General features: G+C 47.3%; 1 protein-coding gene across 1 annotated transcript in view; it reads right to left on the minus strand.

The window, feature by feature from the left end:
* MAP1B (microtubule associated protein 1B) overlaps positions 1–9,912 on the minus strand; it is a 29,785-nt gene extending 19,873 nt beyond the window's left edge. Inside the window, exons 1-4 of the mRNA XM_072745395.1 lie at positions 9,771–9,912; positions 8,738–8,830; positions 7,422–7,492; positions 6,481–6,696 (exon numbers count right to left, since the gene is read on the minus strand). Coding sequence (XP_072601496.1) covers positions 6,481–6,696; positions 7,422–7,492; positions 8,738–8,830; positions 9,771–9,912 — 522 coding nt within the window. The remainder of the gene's footprint in view (positions 1–6,480; positions 6,697–7,421; positions 7,493–8,737; positions 8,831–9,770) is intronic.
* Positions 9,913–23,780: the final 13,868 nt, after the last annotated feature.

The raw sequence follows: 23,780 nt of genomic DNA on the forward strand, positions 1-23,780 counted from the left end.
GTAACCCAACCAAATCCTCGTGTCCCAGCCCCTGAAGCCACGTGCGCTCCTGCAGGAAACAGAAACCTCCACTGCCTGTTGAGCACTGGGGACTTCAGAAGGCATTGATCATGGAGGCCGTGGCACGGGGTATGGGGGCGGTGCAAGAAGATGCTACCTGGGGGCTCATCCTAACACGAAACCCACTGAGCTAGTGTCTGAGCCCTGGCAATTTCCCCCGGGGACCCCGGCCACCCCCAGTGACATGATGCAGGGAGTGATTACTGACAGCCGGGAGGCCAGACCAGGGCTGTGCGTCTGACTTCTTCTCACCCAACAAACAATCACTAAGTATTTAATCAACATATTGGATGGGAGGATGTCCCACTACCTAAATATAAATGATCCCTCAAACTTGGTTTATATACCATTAAAGTGTGGTGTAGACGTTAATCAAGTGAGCCTATGGTCGAAGCCCAGGCCCAGTGTTCTTTCACTCTGTGTCCGACAAGCGACCTCACCTCATTGTGTCTCGATTTCCTCATTTGAAAACTGTAGATATCTGTCGGTTCTGCGTGAGAGTTTAGTCATCTGTTCATTTACTCATACACCACTCATTATGAACACGTTGGTGTCAGACAGTTGCTAGGGATATGGCGTATTTACATGTCTAATTTATTTTAGAATCTTCTGGGAGATATAGGTGGTATCCATAGTTACAAAATCAATTCTAGTTTTAAATTAGTTTCACTGCGTTGACCTAGTTTTGCTGCTTTTCTGTTGTTTGTGATAGTGCCTTAAAATGTAATATACTGTAAAAAAAATGTCAAAGTATAATCCACCCGTGGTTGTATTATCTTGTCCTTCAGAGTTCTCAGGAGCCACAAAATAACTAACAACATATAATGCAAATGGCATACTGATAAAGCAACGTATATGCAGCGAACCAAAGTCAATAGATATGATCCCTGCCAAAAATGTGCTCCGGATCGCCCTGCAAACATCTCAAACTACATAGGGCCACTCAGATAAAGTTCGTGAAGTACAGCAACATGACCTTGCCGCTGCGTTCTCCTGACAGCGACTCCTAATTCTGTAACACGTAACAGTAGCCTGTCATCTGAAGGTTGCCGTGATGTGCTTGCAGGTGGCTTTCTACTCCCAGATACCAGTCGTACTAGGCCTGACCTCTAAGCTGTAAATATTTGTTTCTGCTTCTTCTGAACCCCTTCCAGAAAGAGAAAAAAATCATTCTCAGAAGGTCTATTCCAGCTCATGAATGCCCATGGGATAAATGCAGGGGCTTTGACTAGGGACATGCCTCTTAGAGTGGCTGATTACCTGCCCCAGCCTTCAGGACACATGCCTGCCTGCCTGGGCATCTGCCAACATCAAACTCCTGGGGGAGTTCTCCAGGGCATCGATTTAAAGGTTTTCTTTAGTGTTGTGGGAAGACACTAAAAAAGAAAAAAAAAAAAAAAGGAAAATCAGGAAACCATGGCCATAAGGTAAACATGACAAAGACGCCTTCAAGACAGGAAGAAATTCATATTACCCTCTATGTCACTCGTAAAGAAAGATCACTGTTGGAGATAACCCAAGTTAGTGAGATAACTATCACTGATCTGGGTGGAAATCGAGTATTTATAAAGAATATAAGGCTTCAAACGGCAACTTGTATTGTTTCAAATTCAAATCAAACTTTAGATATCTCATTAGAATTGTTTTAAACATGAAAAAAGATCTTTCGGAAAAAAAAAAAGAAAAAAAGATCTTTCGGCTTAAGTCTAGAGATATCACGGAATACAGATTACAATTTGTAATCACATATTTGTGAAAACTTATTAAGGTGGTTTTTTTTCAGACTTCCTATGAACAGGTACAGTATACCAAGCACCGTTTCTAGCTTGCCCGTCACCAGTCGTATCACGTATACTTGAGACCAGAGTCAATTTTTCACCCTTTATTAAGTTACCTTATTGAAATGATATATACTTATTTGATTGAGATGATTATAGAATCAGAACAACCTACATCATCACAAACTATTCTCTCCCTCCCCCAAATGACTTTTATTTTCATGAACCAGCCATCCTCTCTTTCTCCTGGAAACTGTGTATACGTTTTTCCTTCCATCTTGAACGTCATATCCTCCCCCCTTAGCACGCTCACTTATCATCCATCAAGTCCTAACTTAAAGATAACCTCCTCCAGGGAGCTTTCCATCACTCCCCAAGACTGGGCTGAATGCTTGTCCTGTACCCTCCCATGTTATCTCGTGCTTCTCCCCATCAAAGCCCTTAACGCAGGAGGTCAGAATTACTTATAGATCTGCGTCTTCCTCTTAGACCAGTGGTTCTCTTTTCATCTTAAGATGTTTTGTATTCTTGAAAAGCATTGAGGACCCTGGAGCGATTTATACATGTAGGTAGTATCTACTGATGTGTATTGTATTACAAATGAAAATTAGGAAATTCCCAAAATTCATAGTTACTGATTCCCTTAAAATAACAATACACATGTATTACGTGTCAACATCTAAGACACATTTTAATGAAAATGTATTTTTCAAAACAAAAATTTCAGAGAGAAGAGTAGTATTGGTTTACATTTTTGCAATGGACTCTCATATCTGCCTTTGCATTCAACATGTTGCAATAAATCGTTTTGGGTTGAAATATAAGAGGAAAGTCCAGTCTCAGAGACTGTCAGAGAAGGAGGGATATTTTAATAGCCTTTTCAAGGATATTCTTCTTAATACTATGCTAAAACTTGACAAGTGGTAGATTCCTAAAGTTCATTTCCAATGTGTAATCTGAAAGAAATCAGTGAACTTTCTGTATTTTCTTACATTAAAACCCATTGGTCTATTTGCCCCTTTGAATGAATCTTTTCTCAATGCATGACTTTGTGACATCATACAATCTGATAATTTGGGAAAGATTGATTTGCCTAGCTATGTATGTCATTCCAATTTGACAATTTCACCGTATAATATCAAAAAATAAATTTGTTAATATCATTATCCTCCTCACCAGAGAAGTCTTTAATTATTGGGAAGCTACAAGCTCTTGTTTTCCAAAACTCTAAGATTCATCTGAAAGCTCAAATTGTAGTATTGGCTCTAAATACTGTCGGTTGTTCTCCTTGAAAGGACAAGCTCACTTTGTTCTTTTTTTTTTTTTTTTTTTGAGAAAACGTCTGCCAAATGACCACAATTTGTCAATAGTTCTTTTAATAAAAACTGTGTTCTGTGAAAAAAAGTGGCTAGTTCAGCTTGCAACTCAATCACACAAATGTTTTTCCTCTAGACAACCATCATACTTCAGTATGCAGCCCAAGTGCTTTATGTGTACCTATCTCATTACACAGAATATTAAAAAGATGTATACTTCAGGTTGAAATTCAATAAAAATTAATCATTTTTCCTGCTTTCTCAAGGATGTCCTGCAGTCAAACTGGCATTCTCTTCTGTGTGTGGGGGCGATCACTAGTAAGTTCGGGGCCACTGTCTTGATTAATGTTAAGGAATTCACACTAAGTTTTATCCATCATTACTTTTGTACCCGAAGTGCAAATGCCAATACAGTGGGGGGGGGGGGGGGGGAAGCAAATGCCGTCCTAATATTACGGAAAATGTAGTCTGACCATGAAGATCCCCTGGAAGGGTGTGTCATTGACCTTTAGGGCTTCCTTGACCACGCTTTGAAACCTCTGACTTAGAACACAAATTTCTTGAAAGCAGGAACTGCTGTCTCAGTATCCATGTGTCCCCAAGACCTGAGGACACAAGATGTCCCTACAGCATCTGGCATGTAAATAAATACATTCAGTAAAGATTTGCTAGACAAATGAATAAATCCAAATAATTTAATTTTCTATTTGCCTAACATTTTCCTCCCCTCTTACAGACTGTTCTGAACCTAATTTACTTTGGTGACTCAGGGTCATTACTGTGAACGTTGACTGAACTACAGTGACAGCTGTTGGGATCTTGTCGCTGTAATAAATTGTCAGTATGTACTTTATGTAGGGATTTTACTCCCTCATTCTTGGTTCGTTTGCCTCCTTCACTGCTGATGGACTGGAGGCCAATCACTCACTGATGCTGGTAATGTTACAACCTTGAAGACGTCTCTGTGGCCTCCTCCTTTTTTATGTAGTTTTTCACCTGTAAGTTTAGAATAGTAAGTGAAGTAGGCCAAAAACAGCTCCTGAGCTCTCTCTTGAATCAAGCGCATGAGCCTTGGGGTATGGATTTGCCAATATTTATTTGGTTAACCAGAGGCCTCTCTCAATTGTGTTTCTCATGCTGAGCCAAACCCTGTTTCTCTGAGACTTCAGGATAACTGAGTTTGGTATAAAGGAAGCTTTGCTATATGTGACAATAAATAGCCCAAACACACCAATTTATAATTCGAGTTAAATAAAACCATATATCTACCATTACAGATCTTCCTTGACGTAAGTGACAGGGGTCATGCCCTGAAAAACCCATCATGGGTTGAAAATATTGTAAGCTGGAAATGCATTTAATATACCTACCCTACAGGGGCACCTGGGGGGCTCAGCAGTTGGGCACCTGCCTTCGGCTCAGGGTGTGACCCTGGGGTCCTGGGATCAAGTTCCGCATCGGGCTCCCTGCATGGGGCCTGCTTCTCCCTCTGCCTGTGTCTCTGCATCTCTCCCTGTATCTCTCATGAATAAATAAATAAAATCTTTAAAAAAACCAAACATACCTACCCTATAAAACATCATAGCTTAACCCGGCCTACCTTAAATTTGATCAGAACATTTACCTTAGCCTGCAACAGGGCAAAATCACGTAGCACAAAGCCTATTTTATAATAAAGCTCTGAACATCTCCTGTAAATTATCGAATACCGTACTGAGAGTGAAAAATAGAGCGGTTGTCAGTGTATTGGTCGTTTACCTTTGTGTTCACATGGCTGAGGGAGCTGAGCTCGCTCCATCATGAGTGAGTATCCACTGCATATCACCAGCCCAGAAAAGGATCAAAATTCAAAATCTGAAATACAGTGTCTACTGAACATGTATTGCTCTCATACCATTGTAAAATTTAAAAAAATCATAAATTGAAATAACCTAGGCCAGGCACCACCTGTAGATTTTATGTTGAGAAATCTTTGAAATGCCATAATTAAGACAAATTCAAACAACTGGAATAGGGAAAGAGGAATTACAACAGGAGTTTCAGAAGATTCTACTTAAAGAGAATTTGAACTTCACTACTTAATCTTCAAAAATTTAACTTCTGGGGGCACCTGATGGCTCAGTTGGTTGAGAAACCAACTCTTAATTTCAGCTCAGGTCGTCATCTCTGGGGTCGTGGGATTGGAGCCCTGTGATGGGCTCTGTGCTGGGGAAGGAGTCGGCTAGACATTGTCTCCCTTCCCCAGCCCCCATTCTTAGCTCTCTAAATAGACAAAATCTTTTTAAAAAAATTTAAAAATAAAAATTTATTCTTAAACTTGTGAACTCGGCTTGTACTAGAGTTTATTTCTAGCCCTATTGTTTTGTAAGGTGGTTACAAATGAATAACACCTTAAACCAATTTTATTTTATTTTTTTAAACCAATTTTAAAAGGCTACTTCTAAAACTGTCATCCATGCTTTGTGTTCATTCTTTGGTTACAAACATTTTCTGTTTTTGAATTCATTTTATTATTATTTTTAAGATATTTCCAAAGAGAAGGTTGTTATTTGAGTTCTATCAGGCCCCAAGAATGTGTTCACGGGATATGGAATGTGATGTCTAAGTGTTTAGACGGCAAACAGCCACGAACATTTCTTTTCAGATAAAATAAATGTATGTAACAGCATTTTCATGGTTGGTGATTGCAACATTTCTCACATCTTCTTACTTGCTCCCAGAAATAGAGACAGAAACGTAACTCACCTCGCATCCTCCTTGGCAGTGGTAACCCCAGGACGTCACGCAAGTAGAAGGAATTGTTGGGGTTTCGGGTTTGAGCAAGGAGAAAACTTTTGAGGCAAAGCTATAATAATTAGCCAATGTGACAAGGACTGAAAGGCAGCTGGGTGCTGGCCTTCGCTTTAGGCCACGGGGGCCTACCTGTGAGGGGCCAGCCAGTCCTTCCCCGGAGCCCTGAGGTCTCTGGATGGTGACAGGCAGGGGAGGGCCAGCCTCTGGCCTTTGGGTCTGGATTCCAGAAGAATGCAGCAGTCTCGCTTTCTCTGCAGTCTGGCCTTTCCCGCGTCAGTCACCTGTGCCAACCATATTCAGAAGCAGGTGAGCCCCATTGGCTCGGATCATCAGGAGGTCACGAATGGGCTGACCCCAGGTCACGGCCCATTTCCTCGCCTCATGTCTGCAGGAGTGGTGAGTACGTAGGAAAGGTTCCCAGAACGTTGTTACAGTATATTATTGCAATTGTTCTATTTAGCTATTAGCTACTGTCATGAATCCCTTAGTCTGCTTAATTTATGAATTAAACTTCATCTCAGTCCGGCAAGTGCCGTCCTGGCCTCGGGGTCCACGAAGGTCTTGGAAGGTGGTCCCACGGTCAGCGGGGCACTGCCGCGGGGGGGCTCTGTCCCTTCCCGGTCATCCCCCGGGCAGCAGCGGGCCGGCCGGGGTGCCCGCGTGGCTCCCTCGTGTTTCCCAAGCTCCGCAGGGCGCTGTGCGTGGCGCCCGGCCGGCTGCAGGCAGCCTGCGGGGAGCTGGGCCTGGCCCTGGGCTCGAGAGGGGCCGCGGCCGGGGAATAGGACCACGGGCAGCCCATGAGCTCCGGGGTTCAGGATGCACCGATGGCTCGGTGGGCCCTTTGAGGTCCCGACAAATACTTTTATTTAAAAGATTTTTATTTACGGGACACCCGGGGGGCTCAGTGGTGGGGCGTCTGCTTTCAGCTCAGGGCGTCCCCCGGGGTCCCAGGATCCAGTCCCACATCGGGCTCCCTGCATGGAGCCTGCTTCTCCCTCTGCCTGGGTCTCTCTCTCTCTGTGTCTCTCATGGAAAAAAAAAATTACTTACTTGAGAGGGAGAGAAAGCGCACTACTGGGGAGACTGGCAGAGGGAGAAGCAGACTCCCCGCTAAGCAGGGACCACCTCCCACCCCCCATGTAGGGCTCGATCCCAGGACACTGGGGTCATGACCTGAGCCCAAGGCAGATGCTCAACCACCCAGGTGCCCCCCAACAAATACTTAAACTCAGCTGAAAGGTGGTTTTCAAAGGCTGCCACGCCCGCTTTACCTCCGTTATAGGGTCATCAAATAGTTAAACTCCCTTTTGGGATACACTGTGTCTATTGTATCAGAAAAGTCTCCTAAACCGGAGGCTGAGCCCTGGAACATGGCCTTCTGATCTCAAGGAACATCCTGCACAACCGTGACCCAGAAGGACACTATGCCTGAACCCGGGCTTTGTCTCCTCTGAGAAAGTCCTGCACACCCTGCCTGCGGCTGCGGGCCCTCCTGCAGGCCGCCTTCCCCGCTGCGGGCAGTCCCTGCAAACGCGTAGCCCTTCCCTGCAACCGAACCCCCGGCGGGTAGAAACGGGTGGCAAACACCATCCGAAAACCCGAGTGTGTCTAACATGAGTACATTCCTGCTGGATATGTCCCGAACTGAAAGCCAGTCGCGTTCCTAAAGGATGAGGGGCTTCTGGCTAGTTCGAGACGCTCAAATCTGGACGTTAACCTTGACGGTCATCTAATCATAAGCACTTGTCAGCTGAGCCTGGTTGACTCAACGAAAAGTTTTTTTTGTTTTTTTTTTTTTGGTTTTGGCTTTTGTTTTTTTGTTTTTTGTTTTTACCACGAAGACTAATAAAGAGAGAGTTTTTCCCTAAACCAGGATGAAGTCTGAGGGCCCCATCCCCACCCAAACCTAGTGAGCCAGAAGCAGATGCAACCTCTCAGGGCACAAATATGAGGAGCCCCTGGCTCTGAAAGATGCTCAAGAAAGCACGAGGGGTTGTTCAGGCCCCGTGCCAGAAGCACAACTTCTAGTAGTGATTTATATCTGAATTTTTACCCAACCCCTACTATGTGCACGGCACTTATGCCAAGTTTACGAGGATGCTCTCATTTTACTCTTCACATACCTCTATAAGGGAGGTGCCGCTCATGCGCCCAGCAGATACTTCTCGGGTGCCGTTGTATAATTATCGCTGAGATGCAACAGGAAACTGGGTGAGGATGAAGTGCCTGGGGGTGCTTCCCTTCCAGGGAGACAGAGCTGAACAAACAAATTTTTCCATGCAATAAATGTCATCGATCCCCTATTATGTGCCAGGCGTGTGCTAGGAATGCAGCAGTGACCCAGACAAGCAAAAATACCTGCCCCCGCAGAGTGACGTTGTAGTGGGGAAGAGACGATAAACTAAAGAAATAAGTAAATTATACAGTGCGTTATGCCATAGATACCAAGGAAAGGGGGCGAGGGGAGGTCTAGGGTGCAAATTCAGACATGGAGATAAGGAACATTCTTACTGAGCCAGTGCAAAAAAAAAATGGGTAAACAAGGGGACTTGGAAGGGCAGCAAATTTTGTGACAATAATAGATCAGAGTAAAGAAGGAAACTTGATTTGGGGGGAGAACCCATGACCTTCTGGCCAAGACAATCTTTCCCCGGGGTCCTGGTTGGGAGAGATGTGTGGTGCACCAGGGAGCCAGCCTGTGGCATCTCTGGGAGGAGAGGCTTCCCAGAGCTTCCGAGGCGACGGGAGCTTGGTGCGCTGGAGAAGCTGAGAGAAGGGCCACTGCCCTGCGTCCCAGGAACACGGAGGGGGAGCCCGACATGAAGTAAGTCGAGGCAGTAGGCGGCGGTGGAATGGTGCAGTGGATGCTCTCGTTGATCCATCCTCCAAACGGGAAAACGGAGGCTTGGGGGCAGTGACATCGCGGCCACACAGATTGGGATTCGACGGGCTCCAGAGCTCATGCTTCTCACTGTCATCCACACTGGCTCACCCGATCCAGACAGCACACAGATGATACACAGGGACCAGAGGATAGATGTGAGCACACACATTACAGGCAGTCCAGTGGTCCTGGGGGAGTCTGGAGCATAAACACACCAGGTCAGTGATGCTCCTGCAGGCTTACCTAGGGGACGGGGTCGGGGAGGCCCGGGCACTACTCAGGGCCTAGAACAGGGCCCCTCAGTGTTAATCTGCCTCCCGGCATCCGGAACCCCAACCAGGAGGAACCATCCCTACAGATGCACCTGCTGGTCTCTAACCCTCGACCTGGAGCCCTCTAGCTCTTCCTCCAGTGAAACCCCCTACGTGGTATCAACAACAGGTGTGAGCAGGACACCCCGCAGCCCCAGTTCCCTACCTGCCCCCCAGGTGGGACTGCCCCCGGAATGTATGTTAGAGGAGAATGAAGGCAAGGGCAGTGAGAGGAACCACCTTTTGGATACTAACCTTGACCAATCCCTATGCCTTCTCAGAGCTTTCCAATGAAAGTATCTTTTTTTTTTTTAAAGATTGTATTTTTTTATTTGATAGAGTGCACACATGCATGTGGGTGAGAGGAGCAAGGGTTGTGAAGGGGAGGGGCAGAGGGAGAAGCAGGCTCCCCTAAGAGCTGAGGGGCCCGATGCGGGGCTCAATCCTAGGACCCAGAGATCATGACCTGAGCTGAATGCAGAGCCTAGGCCGACTGAGCCACCCAGGCGCTCTGGAAAAAGTCTCTTTATAGATATAGGGTAACAACAGCAATAAGTTGCCTAAAAATAGGAGTTTGGGTTAGCCGGGAGCTGGGCTATGGGATCGGGCTGGAGGGAGGCTGGCCTACCTGCACAGTGCTGGCTGACGTGTTTTCTGACTCTGGTCGTGCCCCGTCCTTTCTGTGTCTCCAGCCTCTTGGCCCTGAAGTCACGTTGTACCTTGTTCTCCCCAACCTTGGCCCCTGAGCACATTTCCTCAGCATCCCCCATGACCCCGTAATTCCGAGGTCAGCCCGGGTCCTCCTGCCCTCTACCCCCATGTTAGGCTCCTGGGCTGGGCGTCAAGCCGGCTGGCGGCCGAACCCTGCTCCTCCGATGCCGGCTGCCTCTGCCCGGGTTTTTATTCTTCTTTGGTTTGGCTTTTGATCCAGCTTCCTCACCTGCTTCTTCCAGCTGTGGCTCTACTTTGGGAGGGAGAATTGATTAATTTTTTTTCCACAAGGTATTTCAAGCACATTGACGACCTGATCACAGAGAAGTCCAAATGGGTAGTGCGAGTGGCACGGTGGGCGTGGAGGCAGTGCCTCTTTCATCCCTCCGTGGGCGATGTACCCTTGGAAGGGACCGCGGCTCCCTGCAGCTCAGAGGTTACAGAGGTCCTGAGCCCATTCAGGTTCTTGGACTCGGCCGCTAACATGGCCCTGGGCTGGTTCTCTAACCTCGCTGTGCAATCCCTAAAATGGGGTGATCATAGTACCCACTTCATAATGAGCAGTGAATAATATGAAAAACCAGGCATGGGGAATCCCTGGGTGGCACAGCGGTTTAGCGCCTGCCTTTGGCCCAGGGCACGATCCTGGAGTCCCGGGATCGAGTCCCATGTGGGGCTCCCGGCATGGAGCCTGCTTCTCCCTCTGCCTGTGTCTCTGCCTCCCTCTCTCTCTCTCTCTATGTCTATCATAAATAAATAAATCTTTAAAAAAAAAAAAAAACAGGCGCTTAGCACAGTGTCGAGCACATAGTAGGCGCTCCAGAGATGTCATCTGTAGTTCCAGGGGATACGGAGAGCATCTCACCTGCTACCAACTCGGCGCCTTCTGCAAGTCTTGGGCAGTGGGGCTTGTTTCTCTTAACCTCATTTTTCACTAGACAGGATCCAGCGCTGGATGTGACCAAGTCCCCGGTACACCTTGGTGATGAGGTTGTCATGGAAGTTAGTGCTGTTTCAGAATTTCCCCGCCAGCCAGCCCATATTGGAAAATTATTTCTAGAATGTGGGTCGCAGCCCGCTGGCAGAGAGAGTAAGCAAGGTACACAGTTCCAGGCTCCCGTGCGGGCCACGGTTCTGCAGAACCCGGCCGACTCCGTACATTTCAAGCCACCCTAGAGAGTTCCTGCAGGCTCTGTGTTTGGATCTTGCCTTAAGCCCAGCACATGTGGTCATCGCTGATTTTTCTCCCTGAAATAAACCTTGACTTATCCTTGTTCCACTTTTCCACAACCCCTTTTTTTGACCTTCAGTGTTGCTCGTCTTTACTTTCTTGGCATGGTGTTCAAGAGCATCCAGGGGTCCACTCCAAAGGATTGGCTATTTTTCAGGGTCAGTTTGTAGCCCACATGAGAGCAAAAGGTATCTTTTGCCTCTAGGGTTCATTTGCACTCTAAATAAACTTGAGCCTATTTCCTCTGACATAATCTCACCTACTGCTAATTCTTCTATGTTCCTGAAAACTGTATAAAAAGCCATTTCATGGTCTCCCCTCGTTAGTACATAAGCTTCAGGAGACGGTTCCAGGAATGATATCTGGCTAAGACAGTTTGTATCTTTGCTGTTTGTGTACAGTCTGGCCCATAGGAACCCTCAGTAAATGTCTGTTAAATGAATAGGTCTATATTATTTTTAAAGATTTTATTTATTTATTCATGAGAGACACACACAGAGAGACAGGGGGGCAGAGACACAGGCAGAGGGAGAAGCAGGCTCCATGCAGGGAGCCCAACGTGGGACTCGATCCCAGGTCTCCAGGATCACACCCTGGGCTGAAGGCGGTGCTAAACCACTGGGCCACCCCAACAGGTGCGATTTTAAAGACCTCTATTTATTTCAAAATAACCAATATTTGAACATTTTGTGTTATTTAGTCCTCTGCCAAACCTACAAGCTAAGAATCCACAGGAAGCTTTTTTAGGTAATGTGGCTGTCCCAGCATCCCGGGTTGGCCAGAGCTAGTCGGTACTTCTGCTGGGGGCTTCAGTCCTGTCTGATTTGTTAAATTCCAGATGCATATTCACTCACTGGGGAAGTTACTTGGTGCAGAAATGTTAGAAGCTATAAATATATAGACTCTAATCAAGTCCAGGGGAATTGAAATCTAACACTGAGTAAATAAAGCCCTCACTGGAAAGCCAATAGGTTGATTAGGAAAAATTTATAAGAAGCAAGAAAAGATGATTACATCTGAGCTAATAATACATTTGGCATTTTTATAGAAATAGTCTGTGTACATGGCAAAGGAGTTCACCGGTTTTATTAACCTCATTATTCAGTGTGTTGAGTCTACAAAAATCTGGGAAGTTGATAACAGTAATTAAGCAGGGAAATGTGATAAACCCGAGAATCCAGGTGAGCTGCAAGGCCTTGGGCCAAGTGCTCTTAACCACTTGGCAGAAATATTCGTCTGCAGAAAGAAGGTAAGAAGGGAGAAGGAAAATGAGAAGAAATAATATGATTTGCCTCTAGTTATAGATTTATCCTTTTTCACCCATCGTGTCTCCAACCTGTGGCCTTAATGACCAGACTGAGTTTTATTACATTGAAAGCCATCTTGGCCCGGCTGTTTCCTTGGACTTGGTGATCAGCCTGGTGGACTGGAGCATGACCATGGCCAGTGGCCTGTGTTGGGCACTCACCCCCTGCCTCACAGTCTACACAGGCCTCCTAGATTCACCCTGCCAGAAAGCAAAGCTCACGTGACATGGACGTGGGTGACCCCACCTAGGATCTGGTTCCGTTGCTTCCTGTTGCCTTTCCTAAAGCGTAGTCTACAGAACAAGCATCCTGGAAGGTTCTCCGTGAAAGCAAGACTTCGGAGGGCTCTTGATCCTGTGCTGAGAAACAGACCGGTGCACGGAGTAATTATAGAGTCTTGGCAGGATTACAAAGTGGGGATTTTGAGATGGGAGGAGGCTCAGACAACTAGGAGTCTAAGGAAAGCCCTCACAGAGGAGGGGACATTGGGAAGAGCTCTGAAAGGTGTCCAGAACTCGAAAGACTGAGACGGGGCATTTAGGGAGGGTGCTGAAGGCACGGGGGCCCGTGGGAGCCACGTGTGGATGGATGCTGAGGTCATGGAGGGGATAGTGAAAGAGGAGGCTGGACAGGTACGCGGCAGCCCTAGCACGGTAGTGCTCTCGTGCCACCGGGAGACAGTTGGTCGATCCTTTGAAGGCTTCTGGGTAAGAGAGCAGTCTGATGGAGGCCTGCTGAGGAACTACGGGAACCTGAGGCACCTATGTCCAGGGTTTGACAGAAAAGTAAAGGGGAAGCAGATGTGCCAAGTAATACTCTACTTGCATAGAAGTCAAGAGGGACAGGGGTGCCTGGGGGGGGGCCCAGAAGGGGTTACGTGTCTGGCTTTGGCTCAGGTCATGATCTCAGGGTTCTGGGATGGAGCCCCACATCCGGCTTTGTGCTCCGTGGGGAGTCTGCTTGTCCCTCTTCCTCTCCCTTTGCCCCTCCCCCCCACTCATGCTCTCTCCTTCTCATAAATAAATAAATAAATAATTAAATAATTAAATACTAAAAAATAAGGAAGTCAAGAAGAATAGGAGTGAGACCCAAAGTTAGGGAGGAGGTGGAAGACACTGAAGATCAGTTAGCAGCCCCCGCACAGCCAACAATCCCCATGGTCTGCCCCCTGCCTGTCCCTCCCACCCAGTAGCTCACCATCCTAGCGCCTCTCAAAAGTTCTTTAAGGTCCTTGAACGTGCCATACTCTCTCTGACCCCAAACTGTTGCATTTTCTGCCCATTTGCTTAGAATAATGATGAAGAACATGATCATGATGACGATGGTGGTCGCTACTTACAGGATGCTTAATATGTGCCCATCACGTCTGGAGTGTTTTCTTTTCCAGAGGAACCCTCATTTTTTGACTGGTGTTATGCTTTCTCTCATTTTCCGTTGGGGCCTGGTATCGATGCTAGGGAGTACTCGATTGAGGTTGTAGGTCAAGGTGTCCAGCCATGCTAATATTTTTGAGGCATACACCTAATTGTAACTGAGCTTCCATTAGAAAGTTTTTAAAAAACTATATTTTGGAGTGTATGTTTCTGTGTATTCCTGTTTTGTTTTGTTTTGTTTTTTTAAGATTTTATTTATTTAGTCATGAGAGACGCAGAGAGAGAGAGAGGCGGAGACCCAGGCAGAGGGAGAAGCAGGCTCAGGGAGAAGGAGCCCAATGCAGGACTCGATCCCGGGACCCCAGGATCACTCCCAGGGCTGAAGGCAGGTGCTAAACCACTGAGCCACCTAGGGATCCCCTGTGTCTTCCTGTTTTTAGAATAATTATAACTATACTAAAAATGATCGGAGAATTATCTCACCGTATTGTGAATGCCCAAACACAGTGTTATTTTCTGTTCACCTTTGTTGGTATCCACAGCCTATGAAATAGTTCTTGGCACATAGCAAGACGATGATCTACATCCACTGAATGCTTGAAAAATTGAATGAGGGAGAGAATAAATAGTGAAGTTTGTAGAGAGAGATGCTGTGGTTCCCCCCATGAGCTCCTTGTTTTCTCTTCTAGTCAAACCCACCAGGAGCAGTCATCCACTTGCAGTGGGGGTCTTTTATTCCTTTGATCTTCTTGGAGGGTCACAAGAACATGGCAGGGTAAGCATAGTGAGCTCAGGACCACGTTTAGCATTCCTGCCTCCCCATGCCTGGCCCTCCAGGCTATGGGGGGCCACGTGAGAGTGTGGGCGAGGGAGAAAGAGCAGGGCTGGACACGTGTCACCAGCCCTTGCTGGTGAAAGTAATTCTGAGATGATCTAATGGAGACTCGGACTCAGGGGACGCAGCCTCTGCTGTCCTGGGTTTTGTGGACACAGACCTAAAGGCCACCTGTCCTCTTTATAACCCCAGACTTCCAGATTTCAAGTTCCTTCCCAGGGGATGGTAAAAGGGGCGAGTCAGCTTGAACGAAGACAGTTGGGATGGAAGATAGAGGTTGACCAGGAGGGTTTAGGGAAGGAACCAAGGCATGTGGGAAAGAGAAGCTCTTGACTCTTTGATCAACTTCCTGCAAAAACCTGCCCAAAAAAAGCAGATGTGTGTCCTCCCGTGAATTTGAAGATTGTAACTCAAAGAGAGACAATTTTGCCCATGTGTTTTTACTTTTCTTCCCCACTTATTGTCAAGATTGCCAAGAACCAGGAAAGACCAGTTCATTTCCAGTGCTGGATGGGGAGAAACTTTGCCTGAAAGTAATAGTTAAAAAAAAGTTAGTGAGTTCAAAAGGATACTTCTTTAGAAGGGAAGGAAAGGGTCCGTTTTTCCATGGCATTAATTCACCTGTTATTCTACTAGTCTAGAAAATAGCAAATAAATAATCACCTTCAGAGAAAACCAATTTTAACATTTTTTTATATATATCCTCCCTAACTCATGTATGTGTATTGTGTATATATTTGTTATTCTTGGGCCTTCAGAGGAGCCATGCAAGTGAGAGGTCCCAAGGTTTAAGCTCCATTAGCTTCGTAGTAAATCCTGCATTTTGTGCCCTGGTTCCTTTGTCTCTTTCTCCACCTGACAGTATGTGATCAACATCCATGAACTTCGCTCCCCTGTCATGTCCACAGCGAGGCTGCTGGGAATGGCTCATTTCAATAAGCATTCCTTGCACACTCCATGTGTGCCTGGCACTGGGCCCTACAACGAGAGGAAGTTAGGTGCCATCCGTATCTGCTCTCGTCCACAAAGGAATCCCAGCTCACAGGCAACTCGGCCTCTTGGCTGGCATCTCCAAACGGCTTCACTTACTTCATAGCCTCCTTCCTAAAAGTGAGTCCTATAAGGAATGCCACGTACCATGTTCTCACTGTGAACATAACCCAGCAGTTCATCCTGGTAACTTATTTCTAGTAAAACCCTCCAAACTGGATTTCAGGAAGATAAGTTGTGCCACCTGCTACCACTTCCCACAGTCACATTGTCTTTTTTTTTTTTTTTTTTTGGCCTGAGTACATGTTCCAAGAGCCTTTGTTCTCACAATATGGCTGATGGAGTGTTGGCCCAAGATCTATGAAAGATAGATGTTATTATGTCAGTGATATAAATAATGTAGCTCCAAAAATGGGGGAAATGGATTTGAAGACTGTAATTAAGTAGAATTCAAATGTGGTTTAAAGTTAATCACGATAGCTTCAGTCTGAATCTTTAAATCTTCAAGTTAGAAAGCAATTAGTCCTTCTCTACTGCATTGGAAATGCCTACCATAAGGGAAAGGGCGTGTTACCCCAGTGAAGTGTAATAGCAGAACAGAGCAGATGTCAAGTGTGTTTTCTATTTCAATATATTAACTCTAATGCTCTAAAAGCAAATGTTGGGTTGCCCTCGCTTAAGCATGTGTGGATATATATCTAAGTTATTATGAAATGCCATTTATTATTTTTCATTTATTTTTTAAAATGCTGCATAAGTGAGGGACTCTTTCTTAGAAACCACCCAGTGCCTTATGGCCTGATGTACAGGGTTCTGTGGGCTATAGTCTCTGCAGTCCTCAGCTGACACTATTCAGAAGGAATTCTCAGGGGACCTGTTGCATGGATACTATTCAAACTCCTATGTGATGAGAACTTACCTCATTTTTAAAGACCTCCGAATAGATTATCAGCTGTTCACAGTGATAAGTCCAGATTTTAGTGGGAAACTAGTGGCCAACACATTATACATTAAAAAAAAAAATAGTACAGTTACTCAGTGGACTATTATGTGGCCACGAAAATGAGAAGGCTGCTTATGTACCGATAGCAAAAAATCTCTACTAGGTGTTGTAAAATGAAGAAAAGCAAAGTGATGAACATAATATATACTAATGTTTGTGGAGAAGCATGAATAGATATGCATTTGTATGTGCATAAAATATCTCTGGAAGGATAAGAACACAACTGAGTGGCTAAGACACAGGGTAGGTGGACACTACATCTTTTAAAGTTTTGACCTATGTGAGACTATATTACCTACTCAAAGCTTAAATTAGAAAATAAAAGTATTTGTAATTATCGCCTACAGAAAAACTACATTTTTTTTTAAAGATTTTATTTATTTATTCATGAGAGGGAGAGAAAGAGAGAGAGGCAGAGACACAGGCATGGGGAGAAGCAGGCTTCATACAGGGAGCCTGACATGGGACTCAATCCCGGGTCTCCAGGATCAGGCCCTGGGCTGAAGGCGGTGGCGCTAAACCACTGAGCCACCCTGGCTGCCCAAAACCTACATTTTTTAATGCTAGAATTCAAATCTGGCTTTTGGGCCTAAACGTCAGGTGCTTCTCCATCCCCTCTGTGCCTTTCCTTAAAAAAACTGACCATGAGGCAACACTGCATCTTGATTGCCCCTTGCAAGTATTGGCTTTGAGAAGTTTCTTTCTGGTAGCAACATGAATATGAAAGATTATACACGTTGTAACAAGTACAGGGGCTCTTGATCCTTGAACAAAGGACCTCTGTCTTCTGGATCATTTGTTCAGTTTTTCCTGGAGACGGCAAGATGGTCACTGATGGCTTTGCAGGAAGCTTCTCGAAGCACCAGCAAGGGAAGTCCAACTGGATCCCAAACCATCTTTCTGAATTGCTGCGATGACTGGGAGCCTCCCGTTGCCCCCAGGGGTGGCAGGGGCCGGAGTAGCCCTCAGGAAGTTACTGTGTGAGTTCCTCTAGCGGGAGCACAGGATTAACAGGGCCTCAACTTGTGACTACGGCTGGTCGGTCCTTCTGGGCAGAAGTCCTTGGCCTCTGGGGGAGACCTGGCAGGAGGACATGTGGCTGCAGCAGCTCACAGAGCCCTGGTGCTGAGCAAAATAGTTCAAAAATGTACACCTCTACCCAGCGGAGGCAAATGATGAGCTCCTTTTTCTTTTCCCCCAAATCTGAGATCTTTGTTAGTGAAAAATCCTACCAAAAAAAAAAAAAAAAAAAAAAGATCAAAACAAGACTTGCAACCATCTTTTTTAGTTAAGAGTCTCATTGGGGATAAATCAAAGTGCTTTATAATTGTTCCCTTTCTGTGTTGTGGACGTATCAGTGAAGTTTTGTTCTCACGACGTCTTATCTACCGAAAATAAGTAGCAAATGATGACCTCGTCAATGGAAAATAAAAGGCGTTTCAGTTTATCAATAACTGGACAGTGATAAAAATAGGCTCTGAGAAGCCGCAGCTAAAATGTGCCCTGAGAGGTCCGTGCTTGCAGAGGAAATGGGTTCTTTGGCCCGTGTCTACAAGCTCCTCCGAGGCAGCTGTTCCCTAAGACCCCCTGCAGACTCCAGGCTCTTCTCCTCGTCCCTCCTCTCAGGGCATCCCGGGATCGCTGAGGAGCTCAAACGTGAGGCCTTCGCTGGGCAGGTACCACAAGCCCCCGCGCCCCCTTGGCAGCACGCACATCAGCGGCTGCCCACGACGTGCGACCCTCAGGTGTGGACACAAGTGTAGAAGCCGAAGCTCAAGGCCATTCCTTACTTGTCACTTCATACAGTGAGAATGTAAACACCAGCTTTGGAAATTTGAATTTGAGGGGGCTAACGATGAAGGCAAGGCCTTGGGGGAAGAAAAAGAATGCTAAATAAGAAAGAAAGGGGGGGAAAAAAGAAAAGAAAAGCTCCAAAGTTCTGCTGAATGTGAACATCAAGCATTCGTTTGTGTCTCAGCCACTTCTTGAGCAAAGCACTCAATTTCTGCCCCTGAGACCCCTCGTGGGTAAAAGGGGATAAAAATAGTTGGCTTTCGCTATTATGTGAGGTCATCGATGCCTGTAAACCACGGGCACGTTGCGTGGCACAAAGATTTTCAAAACTTGGAAGCACTTCTTAATGTGGGGAAATGGAGGAAGAAGCAAAGTATAAGGCTTGCCTTGGGAGAAGCCCAGGTTAGATCAGGGCTGGGGTCACGGTTCCAGGCACAGGCCTGGAAACCAAATGGAAGCATCAGCAACAGGAGGACTGTGGGGCCCTCATTCCACCCCACAGCTCTGGGGAAGGCTGTCCCCACCCCAGGCCTCGGCCCTCGGGGAGTTCCCCGCCCCGCCTCCTAGCCATGCTGTCACCTGGGGTTATTCCCAAGTTGATTGGCAGTTATCCCACCATAAAATCCAAGGTCACATCAAGGTCAAGATGGGCTAAGGAGTCTATGACGTTCAGTGAAAATAATACAAATCATCTTGATTAAAAAAAAAATGTTATAGGAAAACCCACAAACCCAAGCCATGCATCCCCTTCATATGTGACCTGATGCCTCGCTGGCCCTCCTCGCGGGACATGGGCCTCCGCGGAGCCGGGGCAGGACTCTCCTCTGCCGTCTTCCATAACAACGCTTGAAAAGAGCTTTCCCTGGCCACTACCCAGGGATGCACAAGATGTAGAATGAGAATAAGGATGGGTTTCAGCTAAATAATTCCTTAGAAGGCACTTCAGGGCGCAAAATTGTTGCTGCCAGTTTCGGAGCAGCAGATCCCGTCCCGAGGGAAGCGAGGCCTGCGCCCAGTGCAGGGCGGCTGGCGGGTGGCGGTGCCCTTGCCCCGGTGCTCACAGGCACAGATCAGAGAGGGAGCAGGTCCTGGCGGGACGTTTGGAGGCCTGCTGATGGCTGGGCAGCGATGTGGGGGTCCCCGGCCTCCCCGTTACCACTCTGTGTTTTGAGCAGGCCGCTTCGCCCAGCGCCGATGTGGCGGACACCATTTCAAGGTGTCTAGCGAGTCTGCTAGTTCATTTAACAAGCGATTTGTTTATTTATTTTTCTCTTTTAAGATTTTATTTATTTATTCATAAGAGACACAGAGAGAGAGAGAGGCCGAGACCCAGGCAGAGGGAGAAGCAGGCTCCCTGTGGGGAGCCCGATGTGGGACTCGATCCCGTGACCCTGGGGTCACAGCCTGGGCTCCAGGCGGACGCCCAACCACTGAGCCCCTCGGGTGCCTTAACAAGTGATTTGGAGCAGCTCCTGGTCCTGGCCGGCCGCCCCCAACCCTGGCAAGGGCATGAAGGAGTGTGCGACCCCGCATGAGCTGCACGGCCACGACCACGGCCCCGGCCACTGGGCAGTTGGGCCCCACACGGGCTCCTTGTAAGGGCCCGCGTCGCCGCCTGCGTCCCTGAGCCCAGCCTGCTGGATCAAAGGTCTCCAGGCCCGGCCGGCCGTGTTGTTCAGCTTCCCAAGCCCTTAGGGACCCGCCTTGGTCCACTGGCCTTTGTTTGTTGCTCTGAAGCCGGTTCGGGGCCTGGTTCCGGGGCATCTGGAGTACTTGGGCAAGGCCGAGGGTTCTGGCACCGCAGGAAGGCCTGTGAGGTGCCGAGGGCCAGGCAGTTGTGCCCGCAGCTGGAGGCTGACCGACCCGGGCTGTGCACCGGCATCTGCACGGAGCCTCCTGAACGCACAATGTCTTTTAGGGGAGACCGAATGTGCACCCTATACTATCGCTGTTACCTTGTTTGAAAGGCCTCACCCACATTTGGTGAAATGAGGCTCATTTTGAGGACAGGCATTGCTAGAAATTTTCTGGCAGAAATAAAAGTATTCATTCTCCTTCTTCTGTGTTACTGAGCGTGTCTCCTTGGTTTTGTTTTGGGTTTTTTTTTTTTTTTCCCATGGCTCTTAAAGGGCCACAGAAAATTTTTTAGCTTGAGAAGGAACCATGCCTTCCAGCATAATGTAGACGAGGAAGGCACCATCAGAAGGGAAAGGCATTCCTGGCTGGGACCCCCACCTCTGCTCGCCACTCTGGGGGGGCCCTTGAGGGAGGCAAGGTGGCACCAACACCAGGGACGGGGAATTGAAGTTTGCCTAAGTCATTAACTGCGACCGGGCTGCACCTTCATGTAAGAGAAAGATGACAAGCAAAAGACAAAAACCGATGTTGCAAGCACACAGGCAAATATTACATCACCCGTGCAGTTTTTTTGTTTGTTTGTTTTTGCAGAAGAATTTGGCATCTGGGTACCTTACAGCACAATGGAAAAGGCACTGGATTTTTAGAACATGTTTCACGCACAGTATGATCAGAAAACATATTGTCCAAAACTCAATCATGTATTTATATATATAGTTTCATAGTTATATATATATATATGTATATTTTATGTTTATATTGATAGGATTTTTCTTTTTTATGGGCTACCTATGAAGCCTTATTACAAATGTTTCTGTAGCACATCGTTCATCTAAAGCCGTACCGAGCAAGTGAGGCAGGAAAATATCCCACGTTCCAATAAGACAGACCTCCCGACATTAGACCAAAAAAAAAAAAAAATCTACTTAACCTCTAGACGGTGATTGACATACTGGATGTATCCGCGATGAGCATTAGTACCCCGCTAGCCGTGTCTTCGTCCCCACACGGTATTGATCTGCCGGGTTCCAGCTCAGGGACCCCAGCTGCTCCCAACGACGGGGAGAAGGTGCTGAATAAGCAGAGGGAAGCGGCACAGGCCCAGGGCCTACTGGTCCTTTTCCGCTCATGCTCACTCGGCGGCCAGCTTACGGCGGTAGCAGGGCAGGCCTGCCTGGGGCAGAAGACTGGGAAAGTGAACGCCTGACACCACCTGGGGGGGGGGGGGGCACCCAGGGGCCCACAGTATCAGAGCTCGGTGCCGGCCTTGGGAGCCCAGGGGGAGCTCTCCTGCCTTTGTTCACAAACCGATGGAAGGTGGGCCTTCTAGGGACTTCCGTGTGTCATCGTTCTGCTGTTTTCCCTCCTGGCACCTCCGTTTCTTCATCTCTATCCACCCCTCTGAGCTGTCGTGATGACTGAATGGGATCATGTGTGTAAGCGATCAGTAGAGGGCTTGGCACGAGGTGACCACTCATAACATGGGCCCTGCTGATGCGTCATTGGTCTCTCTGGGCTGGTGAAGTCAGGCTGCCTCCGGGCTGAAGGGGACCCCAAGGAAGGGAGAAAATAAGACCCCCTCAGACAGGCTCGCTGGTGCGTCTCGGTTTCTCTCTCTCTCTCTCTCTCTCTTTTTTTAAAGATTTATTTTTATTTATTTATGATAGAGAGAGAGAGAGGCAGAGACACAGGCAGAGGGAGAAGCAGGCTCCATGCCAGGAGCCCGATGTGGGACTCGATCCCAGGACTCCAGGATCGCGCCCTGGGCCGAAGGCAGGCGTGAAACTGCTGAGCCACCCAGGGATCCCCTCGGTTTCTCTGCCAAAGGATAGAAGAACGCAGAGCCTCCAAGGGCTGGAGTATCTGTTGGTTTCTTCAGGGCCCTGCGTTTGGAAATGCCATGTTAGGCCTTACGGTTTTATGTCTCCCAAATTGGAAAAAAAAAGAAAAATGTTTTAAGCCGGGTATTTGTTCCTTGAGCAGTTCTATGTGGGACAGCATTGGGCGGGAGGAGAATGTATATATATATATTTTTTTTCAAGCAATTAACTTGCTTGTGGAAATGGATATGAGCAAACCCAGAAATGCAATGCGTTTTCCCACTTAGAATGAGGAACTGATTTTGACTCAACATTGCAAATACTGCATTGTTGTCCAGTTACGGAGAAGCCTAGAAACGTGCATCTAAAAATAGGGCCAATGTTTTTTTGGATGGTTACTATCTATATCCCGTCTAAATAGGAGCGTTTTTCTTTCCCTCCAAGTAGTTAAATGTGGAGAGATGCTGAGATAGGGGAGTTTCACGTCTAATTGATGTGACAATCTCTTGCTCGAGAGCCGTTTAATGCTGTGATAGATTAAGAGCACGCTTCTTTCAACGTTCACAGCAGATCCAACAACTGGCTTTCTTCAGGCTCCTTAAAAAAACGCATGACGTGCAGAGCTGAAGGCCTGATGGCCAAAGGCTGACTTGGATTCCTTCCCCGCCTCCCTGTGGTTCCTGCCTCTGCCCGCGGTCGGAGATCTTCAGCTCTCTCCATTAGAAGCTGAAGTGGGGGATGTTTCTCTTTTACCAACTGTGCTTCTAGGTTTCATGCGTTTCTTCTGTTTCTTTTGTTACTTAGCACCCCTCCCGTCTCCCCCATCCTCTGTGGCCCAAAGTCATCTGGGAGCCGCAGTCTAACTTCCCTGCAGCAGGAGAGGACTGGGAGGTTAGAGCCTCCCGCGGCTCCTTTAGCTGGGCATCAGATGCCCCGCTTTCCGAACAAGGGTGTGTTCTGAGGCTGCAGCGATGTTTTAATTTGTAGTGGTGTTTGGGAGCATCTTCTTCAGTGGCAAAGGGTCAGGGGTCCCCAGCCTCCTGCGGTGCATGGACAGTCCACACAATGAAGGGCCCTCCCAATGCCAGGAGCATCCCCATTGCTTCTTGACTCTTTTAGATTGGTTTTTTTTTTTTTTTTTGGTTGAGGGGGGAGGCATGCAAGCAGGATGAAGGGGGGCAGAGGGAGAGGGAGAGAGAATCTTAAGCAGGCTCAGTGTGGAGCCCAACTCAGAGCTCTATCTTACAGCCCCGAGATCATGACCCGAGCTGAAATCAAGAGTCAGACGCTGAACCAACTGAGCTACCCAGGCAGGCGCCCCTCTTTTAGACTCTTCCTAAGTCACTCTGCTTTCAGTCATGAGGCTCTCTTTCCTACCTAAGACTGACCTGTAAGGCTCCAGGCCCCTCTCTGTAGACGTTCCACCCCCCGCCCCCAGCCCCATTTCCACTAGAGGCCTAGGTAAGCCCTCTGCTCAGTAGTGTTATCTGTCTGTATAATCCCAGCATCCAATTTGGGTAAGATCCAGCTATAACTGCTGACTTCTTGCTGATGACTTTATTTATGGGCACAGAAAAAAAAAAAAAAAAAAAAAACCAAGACTGAGGACAAATGTCTGACCCTATTATCCACACCCCCAAGTATTATCCACACCCCCAAGTCCCTCCTCCTGGCCCTGTTCGCTCTTTCCCCTGATCTCTCACCTCTGGCCCCAGCC

The sequence above is a fragment of the Vulpes vulpes genome, unplaced genomic scaffold, assembly GCF_048418805.1.
Source record: "Vulpes vulpes isolate BD-2025 unplaced genomic scaffold, VulVul3 u000000652, whole genome shotgun sequence".
Lineage (NCBI taxonomy): Eukaryota > Metazoa > Chordata > Mammalia > Carnivora > Canidae > Vulpes > Vulpes vulpes.